The sequence below is a fragment of the Rhopalosiphum maidis genome, chromosome 4 (assembly GCF_003676215.2).
Source record: "Rhopalosiphum maidis isolate BTI-1 chromosome 4, ASM367621v3, whole genome shotgun sequence".
NCBI classification, from domain to species: domain Eukaryota; kingdom Metazoa; phylum Arthropoda; class Insecta; order Hemiptera; family Aphididae; genus Rhopalosiphum; species Rhopalosiphum maidis.
The window spans coordinates 49,597,033-49,610,656 of NC_040880.1; the positions used below are offsets into that span (position 1 = coordinate 49,597,033).

Here is a 13,624-nt window from a genome sequence, read left to right on the forward strand (position 1 = left end):
TCGATATAATGCTTTGATTCCAATTTTGAGGGTGAGCCCGGCTAGCTTTCGATGGAAAATTATAATATCTAGTTTCTACTTTAGAGATCAATAAATTGTACACAAATCCAATTTTCGACAAAATTGATTTTAGTTTTTTACTATAAACCGAAAACGATTAACCGTAAATACTTGAAATCTTTACCAAATGCTTACATATTATCAATTTGTATTTACAATCTAATTTTGTTTAACTTTTTTTGAGGTATTCATCGGCATGAAAAATTTTTCATTTTTTTGTCTTTTCCCCCAATAAATATCGATAAAAAATTATTTTCTGGGTCAAAATTCTCGATAATTTTACAACATAAGTTGTTCTTATATCTACATAAAAGTATTAAAAAACGTTGGTACAATGTTTTTTATACGCATTAATAAAATTTGTCAAAATAGCAAAAATGACTATTTTGTAGTTAAAAATTCATAAAAACTTTTCTTTTTAAGTTTAGGTTTTGAAATTTTAGTACAAGATTTCTCGTAAATAGTGTACTTTAGAACCATAAAATCTAAAAATATACAAAGAAAATTATTTTTTATAAACATTTTAAATTTAAATTTGACAAAATAATTTATTATGACGATAAATAACAATATTAATTATTTTATTAAAATTTAAAAAAATATCTGTGGGACTTAAAACTTATATTATTAAAACATTTACTACAGTAATGACATTTTTAATTTATTAAGATATTACCTATCTATTTTTACTGTTTTATGGAATTTACAGAAAGATATCATTACATTTTGAGTTACCTACCTATATAAATTGATATGTGAAATATATATTATTAAAATAATTAAATACTTATAATAAAATAAATGCGATACTTTCAAAACAAATTATTTTAACTTACCGTAATATGAAAGATGAAATAAATGTGTATAAAAACATATATTATGAAATATAGTTTGTGATGTATAGGATGATAGACGGTCTCCGCTCAGAACCGTTTTTCATGCGCAATGGTATATCATTGAATTCAAATTTAACACACCCATAGTAACCCTCTCGACACCTAATGTACAGCAGAGCGGTACTCATTTGCCAACTTTTTTTGCTATAGTTATGTATATCGTACAACCGCACCTACAAGGTACACGAGAATGAATTCACTCACTAAATATTCTATGAACGGCAGCAAAATATAAGTATTTACTTATATATATATATAATTATTTTGAAATATTCTTTTGAGTTAATTAATCTTATGTAGTATTCATCAGAATAATACAATTTGTATGTTGTATAATAGATAATATTATATCATTTTAATGAATACAATCACAGCGTAATTATACTTTACATTTTTATTCAGCTATAGGTAGAATGTAGGGCATAGGTACCTATTTATATATTTTATAGATTGGTAAGCGGATTGGTAGAGAATGAAGAAGGTTGATACAATATATACAAGTGGTCGCCGCTTATTCCGAACAAATCGGGTGGAAAGTTTTTTGTCCGGATTAGGCGAAATTAATCGAATTCGACTGATATTAGTTTCGGTTCTACCTAAGTATTTTTTCCATAATAATTTACAATGGTCTGGATTATGCAGTGGACCATGGCCGGACTAACGATAACTAACTATGGTGTATACCCATATATCATAGATATTAGATAGGTAAATATTAAAATTATTAAGATATTGGCAGTATCAATACATTCTTATTTCTTTTCTACATTATACGCATAAAGTATATTTTTTATCTGTAAGTATTGGTGTATTTGCTATTCAAAATATTATTTAACTATAAGTACTTATTATAACTAAATATATAGCTGTATAACTGTATAAGCATTAACTATTATACGAAAGTTTGTTGAAGTTGCATCTATAGGAAATTATATAGATGAAGATGAAATAATACCTAGAATTGAACATTTTAAAATTCAAGAAACTTCTCATAAAACTATTTACTGTGATGATAAGACCGATATGGAATTCTACTGTACATAGTACTATAATATGTTAAAGTACATATTAACAGAAAAAATACGAATGTTTCCAACTCTATTTACAGAAAATCTTATTTAGGCAAGTTTACTCATTTAATATTTTCAAACAAGCACTTTACTTAATATTATATCCATACATATCTCAATATCTTTTATATTAGTTAACATGTTTTAATGATAATAAATTATTGTTATAAAACATGGAATAATATTACTTTATAACATAAATACATAACCACGAAGAAAAATATATAATAACCTAGGAATTAGTATGAAATTAATCAATTTGGAATTATGTATTTTATATAAATTATGTGTATTTTAAAAATAATAAGTATATAAATATTTAGTATTTTAGTCTATACTAATTTTTGAAATGTGTAAAAAAAAATAGCTAAAAAAGGTCTTATCGAAAATTTCTTTTGATAAGCGTTCAAAACTTACAAAATTGCTCAAAAATTAATTAATTTTTATTCCCGAATCTTAAAAATTCGATACATGATTTCTTATAAGTCATAATTCATTCTCATTGTAATTCAAAAATTTAAAGGCATACTATAACTGAAAAAAATGTTATTGAAATTATTATGAACATTTTTTTTTTAGGTATTTATTGTAACGTACTATATTGTTAAAATAATATACTCCTATTTAAGAATCAATGAAAATGTTTAAAAAAATAAACTAAGAATAATAATATAAATAAATTACAAAAACATTCACAGAAATAAAGGTCGATACACCGACTTTGTTCAAAATTGTTTTTCATATACAATTATAATTTTATCATTGTGTTTAAATTTAAATACTTCAACATATTACATCTATTATAGTTACCTACTCAATGACGTGATGCACTCGAAACCTACTATTCAGCAGAGCGACTTCCCTGGTTTTGTTTAATTAAATATTCAAGATTATATGCCGACATTCATTTCGATTGTCTACATTATATTATACATTGATGATAATTTAATACACATTTCATACGTAATAAACTTAAGATTCCGTGTTGACAATAATGAAGCATAGATTATATTAAGTACAAAACACTATATATTATAATACGGTTTGTATAACACTTGACAGTGTGCATTATAAGTATTAATGTATTAAAATGATAATCGTCTCGTGATCAAATACTATAAAGGTTAATAGGTCTATATAATTTGTAAATATTACCATACTACCTACCTAATTGAACACGTCTACTTAGGAAGAATATGACTGTACAGGATTTCGCAGCGAATTTTCTCTCACCCAATACTCAAACCCACTCCTCGTTTTATCTTTAAGCCTCTAATTAAAAATAATAAATTATATATTCTATAGCTATGTATATTAATTACACATTTACCAAGAAATATTTTAAATTTCAAATTTGCTAAATGATTTGTTTCTTATAAACGAATTGTTTCAATGTTACCTATATGAACAAAAACGAAATGCAAAATTAAAAAATTTAAGGAACAATAACACTGATAATCGCCTTAGCACAAAATAGTAATGTATTAGTATACATTTCAAAGCTAAACCATTAAAATAATGATTGTTGAGATTTTTTTATACCTATTTTTTACAAGTTGACAATAGTTATTTTATTGTATTTATTGTACTACCTACTGATCAAATCTAAAAATAAACTGCTAGTTACTAACAAGAAAAAATTTCCGATCGATAGATGGTTATTAATAGTTTTATAACACTCTAAAAAAAGTGTAAAATAAACATAGTTTTGAAACCGATAAATTTCAATTGCCTTACTATATATCTGAATCTAGAAACTATTATACATATTATAGTATATGGAATGGAATTTATATTTTTTAAAAGGGCTTAAGTCAATTCTGAAAAAGCTTTAGCTTTCTCTAATCCATGCATATATGATTAAGTATGGATAGTTTTTAACTATACTCAGCGTTTGAGGATTTGTGACTAAGGTGAACTATTTACAGACTCAAGTTAAGTGGTAAAAATATAAACAAACATTTAAACTATCCTGAAAATTCTTTTTGTCCCGTTGCTTAACTTATCTATAATAATTTAAGATAGAAAACTAAATCTCTCCTTTTTCAATAATAAATAGAATTGAAAAGTTCCCTGAAAGTGACAGATGCACATGGTTAACTTTACCTCTCATCCAGCTCTCTGTTTACTTCCATACTCGATAACGTGTTTACCTTTTTACAGTCAACCCAAAAGGTAAATATATATATATAAAATATTTATTTTTCACTTGTGTCACATCCCTCTGAGTTCGGAGGTTATTAACATTCCTTTCCTTCTATTTATCATTCCAGTTTTCATGAGTGGTTCTGTTATTTAGTTAATAGTTTAAATCACATAAAATATTTATTTTTTTTTATATACTTTCATGATAATATATTAATTTTTACAGATTATTTTTAATTTTAAAACGTAAATATGCTAGAGAACTACATTATATGTTACAGACTTTATAATTTTGCAAAGATATTCCGAGATTCTTAAAAAGAAAGCAGATACTGTCATACTTAACGCCACTGTAATAAGGTACTACATATTGGTTTTACCAATTATGCACATTTATACATACATATTTCAGGTTAAGAATAATGCAATTATAAATTTTAGGTTTAACAATATGAATTTTATATTGTACATAATAATTAATAATATATTGATATACATAATACATTTCCATTGTTATATCCTTTTTTTTTTTAGGTATAAGTAGTATAAGTATTATAATATTAGCCAATAATAGATTATTTCATTAAATATATTTATCATATTTTTTTTAACTGAACTCAAGTGATTTGTATAGAATCGAACAATAGAATATACACAATTACTATTTTATTATTAATAATTGTTTATGTTTGATTTAAAAATTGTATAGTTTTAAAAGTCATAAAATAATTAGATATTTTTTGTAACTTTGAGTCTTATCGTATATATTTTATGTACGAATAACTTTTACTCTTTTATTTTCTTTCATTTGTGACAGTTTAATTTTTAGTATAATATTTATCTACCATTATGGTTTAACCAGCTGTTGGTTTTTTTTCAAGATAAACTTTTTTTCATTTTTTTTGTAAATACCTATGAACGAGTGGATAAAATGTAGATTTATTCAATGGCACAATCATTTAAAATATCCCACATGGCTTTTGATATATATTTTTATTAAAAACGTTATTAAATCTGATTTCGATTATGTTTGGTTAGTATTATTCCTATTAGTTTCAGAATTGGCCAAATACCTCAAAGCCCATAAGAGAATTTTTTTTTAAACGATCATATGTATTATTTTTTATAACTAACTATTAGTTTCTATCGTATTTAGTTAGTTTCTACGTTTTATATTCCAATATTTTAAGTATATACTCACTTGCACAAATAATAAATGATTATAATATTATATTATACTACAGTTAGCAATTAATAGCCAACTTAGCAATATTAGGTTTGTAAATTTAATCTATGACTAATTCCCCAAACACAAAAGACATTATAATATTATGCATTACGAGATTTTATAAAAATTGAGGCATATGGAGAGAGACAAGACTTACCATGCCGACACTGGTAAGTTTATATACTGTGATTTCAAGCACGATTCCTTCCCATTTTTTTCTTTAATAATTTATCTATCTAATCAAATTCAGATTTTTTTCATTTATATTATATTAAGCTTATTTAAGGACTATATTTTCAATTGTTTGTAAAACTAAGATGATTTTTTAAAAATTTTGGTATAGGCATGTAAATTAATATTTAAATGAGTATTTTCTTAATAAACTAAGGATAATAGTCCTGAAAAGTGAAAATTTAAAATATAAAATGTTATGCAGTTATATATTGAATATAGTATTTATTATACTCGGGAATGTTTATAAATTATAAAATATTGAAAAATAAATATTAATTATTAAAATATTGTAAAATTTTCTTAGCCCTATATGGCCTAGCTCATATTCATCATACTTATTATCAAAAACCAATTATTTTTAGTAGGTACAAAGAGTCATATAAATTAAAAGTCACTCATTTGAATTTCGATTTAGATGCATTAATATTTTCAGAAAGGTGATCTGATTATTGATTTCCAGGAGAAAAGGGTGATTCCTGATTCCCATTTGAAAAAATACATTGGTGTTACCGCAGGATACTTAAGTAGTATGAAAAAACCTAATTATTTGAAAATATAGCCCTTTCGTATACTAATTTAAAAGTTCCGAGAACCAACATTTAAATAAATTAATTATTAAAGTAAAAATGAAGATAACCATCCTCGGTGAATACTTAACTCTTATTAGTATGCATTTATTATATAATTTTTTTTTTTTTATCTTTAAAAATATTGATAGATAACCTCAGCATAAAATAATACTCACATATAAAATATATATAATTTTATATCGCAAAAAATAAACTTAAATTCTAACGTAGGTAAGTACTTACATTGCGTTACTCTAATTAAATAATCTTTTTAATAATGACAAAACTTAAGTAACATGCAAATATTAATTTAAAAAGGTTCCTAGAATTAATGAAAGTTATTATTGTATTATAATTTATACTTGAATAATAAAATAACGGTAATGCTTTCTATTGGTATTGTCATAAACAAGATATTGTAATCTATTTAAATAATAATGAAAACCCGTATCCGGCCAGTATAGGTTAATAATTTACGATGATATCCGGGATAAGGGTGGTGCCGACTTGACGTACGTGACGACCGGAATTAAAACTCGACATTGAGGGTGACAGGTTGAGTGCATTAACTTGTAACCACTACCGCGTAATGTTTCCTTTTTTTGTTTTTAATTTAATTGACGACGGAGCAGTGGTTGAAAAAACCTCTTTCTATCGCCAAGCTTAGCAAACTATATATTATATAAAACAAAAGGGACAAACAAAAATTAAATTTAACTACAACAAGCAAATGATCAAATATAAATTATAATATATTTAAATCAGTTGAATTAAGTTCTAGATTATTAAATGATATATAGGCGAAAAAGATCAACACACAAATGTCTGTGCTTTTGAGCATTTCTTATTTACGTACACTTTATTTTATTTTCAATGGCCATTATGGAGGTATAAATAACAACGAGTATAATTACGTTTTTAAATAAGAATATATCATATTGACTAATGAGTAATGGCTACATACAAATAAAATATATTAAAATTGTTTTTACAATTAAATTTTCCATATTTTTCCGATTTACTATACTAGCAATTTAATAATAATATATAAGTAGAAAAAAAACATAAAGATACTCGTTTATATTGTTAGGACTACTCAGGAGATAGATTCAATATTAGAAATCTTGTATCCAACTCACAAGTTTCGTACGATTGGCAGATGAAGATAATAATTTTAATAATTATTAAGTTATCATTTAATTGGGTATTATTAATTATACCTGTTTTATTATATTTAATTGACAGTATGTTGGAGTGAATCGTTCAACGTTCAAAACTCATTATTTAAAATAATATTAATAATTTTAGAAATTTTAAAATGTTATACAGCATTTATGCACAAATTACTAGTGTAACACAAATTTTAAAGGGTATTCTTTGGCTAACCTCTTATCTAAACCTCTATAAATATACAAATCCCATATTTTAATAGTACTTCAGTAATACTCAAAAACACCAGACGTTTAAATGTAATACAAATTATGACCATCATGCAAATCCATTTTTCATTGTATGACTTTTAATAAAATTCTATGCTTTCTGTATGAAACTTTTCTTTAAGTACGTAAAGTTGGCAAAAGATAATTTCTAAATAAATACATTTAATAAAGTATATTAAGTATTTGTAACCGATTGGCTATTTAAAAAGGACTTATAATATTTTTAGCGATCGTTCCATCACCGTAATATATAAAAATGTATAAAAAATGTACATTAAAAACACAAATAACACATTTAACTATAGACACTCACAAATATAAATTATGATACTACTGCGTCTTTAAAAATTACCAATACTTTTATAAATGTACTAGGTATGCGCTTTGTAAAATATATATATACTAATAGTTCATTAAAAATGGTTTAGTTTGCTATATAACCATTGAAGTATTTTGATAACAATAAAGAAGGTTTTCAATTTTATATATAATTTATTGTTTATTTATATTTTAATAATATGATCTTATAAAACCAAGTAAACACTATAACAGTATGATTTCTACATATATATTATACAACCAAGTAACCATTGAACTATTTAATTATACAACGTCAAAATGACCAAATATTTATTGTACTTTAAGTAATAAAATCATATTATATACAATAAATATTTTGTAGATCAAGCCTTATAACTTACTCAGTACGCACTTAGGTACTAGCTTAATGTCCTTAAAGTACCTTTTAATAATGTTTAATGTTTTAAATATATTATAGAAGCTAAGTATATATTTTATCAAGCTTTTAACCATAATCAGGTTATTATCGCTCAACGATATTAATAAATAAAATGTGTTAATCGTTGCAGATATTTAAATAATATATATGATAATAATAATATTAAAATATGCGACGTTAGTATAAATATAAAATCGAAGACTAATTAAAAGTTTACAAATATAAATAACATATTTTTGTAATGAGTAACGGAATTATGATAATAATTAATAATTAATAATTAACTATGTAATACATTGTTTGTGTAGTACAGCAGAAAGGATGGAAAGGAGGTGATTAATTAACGTAGTAAGATTTTAAAAAAAATAAAGAGAGCTATGTACTATTAGGTAATATGATATTCTTGGATAAAAATAACGACGGCAGAAATATTTTGGTCTGGACGTGAATAATGTTGCGAAAGGACGCCGTGTGTTTTTTATTCAGAATGCGGTGATTGAGTTGATTAGTTTTACTGTGCTTGAAGATAGCTTTGTACATTAGAAGTTTGTTTTACGGATGAGTGCATAGTATATGTTAGGTAGTTTTATGAGTACTTATAGTTTGCATAATATTTAATAAAGTAGTATAAAATATGATAGTGGCTACTATCATTTGGTGCATAGTAATGTAATAAATATTTCTAATTAGTTTGGTCACACTTACGTCTAACTTTTAAATGTATAGGAATATCAAAGAACAAAATAAATATATAAAATCTGAAAACTGATATTAAATAATAGTAATAATACTATCATACTTAAATATTTATTATTATTAGGTATAGTAATAATATTTAATAAAGATGTATGATTTTTCTATTCTTTATAATATTATTATGTACATAATATAATAAAATCAGTATAACAAAAATAAAATAATACCTATAATACGCGTATACGTGATTTATATGGTATAACTATTTTAATTGTAGGGGTGTCAATAAAATATAATTATCATATTAGTGAGAATTGCAACTTATACATGTATAGTACCTACTTATCGTATTGTGTAGAAGTCGTCTTAAAAACCAAAATAATACTTTCAGATGTTATAGCCACATAACACAAATGATAGAACTAATTACAAAATCATAGTAATTTTAGTTTTTCATTTTTATTAGGACAAAATTATTCTTTAATTTTAACATTTCCATGTTAAATTTATTTATGTTTATTATTTTAAATGATATTAGTTATTACATAGGTACACACCGGAGTTCTTCAAGGCACTAATCCTACTCATATCCAACTCAAAATTATAAAATCTACGGAGCAAATCAACCCATTTCTCTCAACACTTTTAATGCTGGATACGCCGATGACAAAGCAATTCTCTCATTTCACGAAAATCCAATCTCCAAAATAACCATCCACAATCTCATCTTTCTCGTATTGAAACCTTGATTACGGATACTGGAAAGTTAAAATCTACGAAAGTAAATCCAAACATATCACCTACTCTTAAATACGAAATTTTCACCCAAATTACATGTAACAACATTTATACACAAATTACCTCGAAAAATATTTTGATGAAAAATTAACCTAGGCCCACCATATACCCAAAACACTAAACTCAGGGCAAATTCTCATATTCGTATAATTAAATATTTTCTTAACCTAAAATCATAACTTTCACTCCACACTAAAATAAATCTTTACAATACTTTCCCAAAACCAAGTGTTCCGCATAATACTCAAACCTAAACAAAATATTCTGTTTGATAACAAAAGCCCCATTCTACATACCTATCTAATCAAATACTCAAATACTATGCTAAGACCCAAAAATAAACACAGTACTAGAAAATAGAAATAGAGCTCTTAAAGTCTCAAATCCTACACATGTTACTATTACTCACTCTTCTATCACCCATACAACCTAGAAAATAATCTAACCAAACCAATGCACGGTAACTCACCAAAAACACTGAAAAGAAAATGATGCCATGATCTACTCCGATAAGAAAACTCTTTAACGACAGCCCAGGAGTGTCGTTAGTGGGAGGATTCTCCCTTCAAATAATCGTATTAAATCTGATTATATAACATTATCGTTTAAACTTATTAATACTTATTATACACACATTATAGAAATCACTTAATTCAGCTAAAAAATAAATAAAATAACAGTTTTATTGCAGGTAAGACGTATGCCATTAAATGTATGTGGCACTACACTTTCTACATCAATAGATGTACATCATTTCTACATATTATTAGCCAGAAATGTATTTTAATAATAATTATATAACAGGCTCATCTATTGGTGCAGCTCTGTAAATATTATCAGAGCAAAAATATTATGATAACAAACTTACTGTTGGAACCGACGTAGATTTGTGTCCATGCCAACTGAGAGCTTACTGCGGCAGCGTTACAGAACATCAGTACCAGCAGTGGCGACGGTATCGTCAGCACCATAAACAGTGGTGACAGCGGCATGATCGAACCGCGATGATCAAGATTTCGTTATCGTTATATAAACGCACACGTCACCTTATATTCACGCAGTTGATCAATAATTATTATTCAACTATTTTTCTTCCTTGAAAATTCTACTGCTCTAGCAGTGGCGGTCGATTGATTTTGTACATTTTGTCGCTGTATGCGGACATAACATAAGGCAGAGAAAACCTGAAACAGCCGTTTAAAAATGTTATTTCTCTGTTAGTACCTCACAGTTCACACGAATTCTATGTGATATTATGTTTAATGTTCATACTAATTTATTCTACGAGTATAACGGTCAGAATAACGCACAAGTCGTACAACTTCCTTAAAAATATATAAATGAAAACATTTAATATCATGTTGAATTTTACACAAAACAAAATTATATAGTATTAATCGTAATGTAATAATATATTATTGTGATAAACTTTTATGCCAGATTTAACTTTTAAATATTTCAAACTAAGAAAAAAATACCGAGTAAAACCAGTGACAATAAAGGGCCCAAAAAGACGAACTTAAATCTGATGTCATAAATATTGCAGTGCGGAGTCATGCGGAACGTAATTCATAGCACATGTCGACACATTATTATTCTTACTAACGGTCGAGTAATACTTGTTAAATGGCACTTTAATAGTCTTACATAGTTATGTAATATATTTTTATGGAACTTTTGTATTTGAAACAACTGACAACACTAACTTTGTTTCTTTTGAAAAAAAAAAATGATTTGCCTATAATATAATAATATTAAACTGTATAAGTATATAATCAATTCTAGTGAATATACTGATTAATAAAATAATTGATAATTATTGAGCACTAAAACTATAAACGGATTACTAATACAACTTAATTTATGATAATATAATATATATATATAAATAAATATATGTATTATACAAATTAATATACCTATAGTCGTCACCTAAATTAATATGACACGAGTGAAAATTTTGTGAAAACATTTTCCGATGATATAATATAATATAATTTTTAGAGATGTCCATTGTCCATCTGTAGGTACACTCAATATATTATTAAATTGTAATTACTAATCAAACGTCGCAAAGAAGACTATCTGTAAAAAAACAAATTATAAATTGTTTCGGCAATGTAGCTGAAGGTTGAACGGTAATTTTGAAAAACAAAAGAAAACGATTACTATTGAAAATAAACGAATTAATCAGTCCGGAGATGAGTACAAAACAAAACAAATAACTTTTCGTTTGAAAATTGTTTTCGGAAAAACAAAAGTAAAAATAATTTCCGATGATCGGGAACCACACGCATACATAGATGGAATGCGCGTTTTAAAAGCACAGACTATTCAATTACGCGTTTAACGACAGTTGAAACGTTACCCGTTACCCGTTATAGGTATATAATACGTATATCGATTGCTGTGTGCGTCGATTGGCAGTTTAAAGTTTCATCGTCCGAAAACTGCCCGCCGTGATTGATGACCGTTCGGTATTTGTTATTACCCATACCAAATATATTACGCCTATTATTGTTGTTATCAATATCATCATCGACCGTCGTTTATCGATCTCTACACTCAGTCCTCACTGGCGAGGTCTCGGTTTTTGTCTTTTGTCTAGCTGTTTTTTTCTATTGTTCAGACTCATTCATAATAATATCATCATTCAGTTTTTGGCGTACTGTATACGTACTACTGTGCAGTTGCGTAATTTAGTTATGTTTTGTAACCCAAAAAAATGTATGAATGTATTACAACTAAACAACTTACGAGCAACCTCTCATACAGTCGTATACAACTCTACTATTCCACACATGTGTGATGTGTACACTTAAGCACACATATAAACACAAAATTACATATTCAAATAACACAATGACACAAACCGTAACGCCTTGAAAGAATATAAATTTAATATTTTACTAGTAGCAGTTGCAGTTACTAAAACGGTAAATAATATTATTTACAAAAATGAAACACTATGCACTATTCACATTGTATAGAAAATAACCTTTATAATTATGATGTATATAATTTATACATTTAATAAATATAATTTTTTGATACGCCATCGCCACAGCTAGCAAAATAATTCGGTTTTTTTTTTTAATATTATTAAAATTAATTATAATTGATACTAAACGTTAAAAACATTAAAATACCTCTGATCCAACATTTTTCCATCAAAAATATCTCAATATATCCCCCCGTTAAATTGAATTATCTCCAATAGGAAATATCAAAAAATAAATTTTATTATACCCAACCAGAGTTAATAAAGTTAATAAATACTAAAATTAAATTGAATTAAATAGATAAATATTTAAAAAAAATATTCCAACTCCATTCGCTTTTAAAAATTAAAATTGTGTGAGTTTCTTCATTATTAATGAAGAGTTAATATTTCATCGAATTTCTTATTTATGTTCAATATTATTTCATAATGATTCTTATATAAATATATATTTTTAGACAGCTACCCAGAAATTAATTTTCAAACCTTACCTGTTATTTGGCGTTAATAGATGGAAGTACAACGTAAAATCTTTATCGCTCGTATTTAACATTTTCTGTGTCAGTCAACACTTCACTAATTAACTTACTAATTGTCGCATGTCGATAGACAAAAACAACCAATAGTAAAATGAAATGAAATGAAATATCAACAAAGTGCATTGAATTATCGATTATACATTGATCCAACTAATATACTTTATACAGTGGTGTAGTGGAGGGTATACGCGGTTATACGGCAGAGCCCCC

At 25.9% G+C, this 13,624-nt stretch overlaps 1 protein-coding gene across 2 annotated transcripts in view; it reads right to left on the reverse strand.

The window, feature by feature from the left end:
• LOC113556761 overlaps nt 1–13,624 on the reverse strand; it is a 169,712-nt gene that overhangs the window by 108,246 nt on the left and 47,842 nt on the right. For both annotated transcript variants that reach the window (XM_026961892.1, XM_026961891.1), the window contains one exon: nt 10,743–11,058. In XM_026961892.1, the coding sequence (XP_026817693.1) occupies nt 10,743–10,866 (124 nt within the window). In that variant the 5' untranslated portion in view covers nt 10,867–11,058. The remainder of the gene's footprint in view (nt 1–10,742; nt 11,059–13,624) is intronic.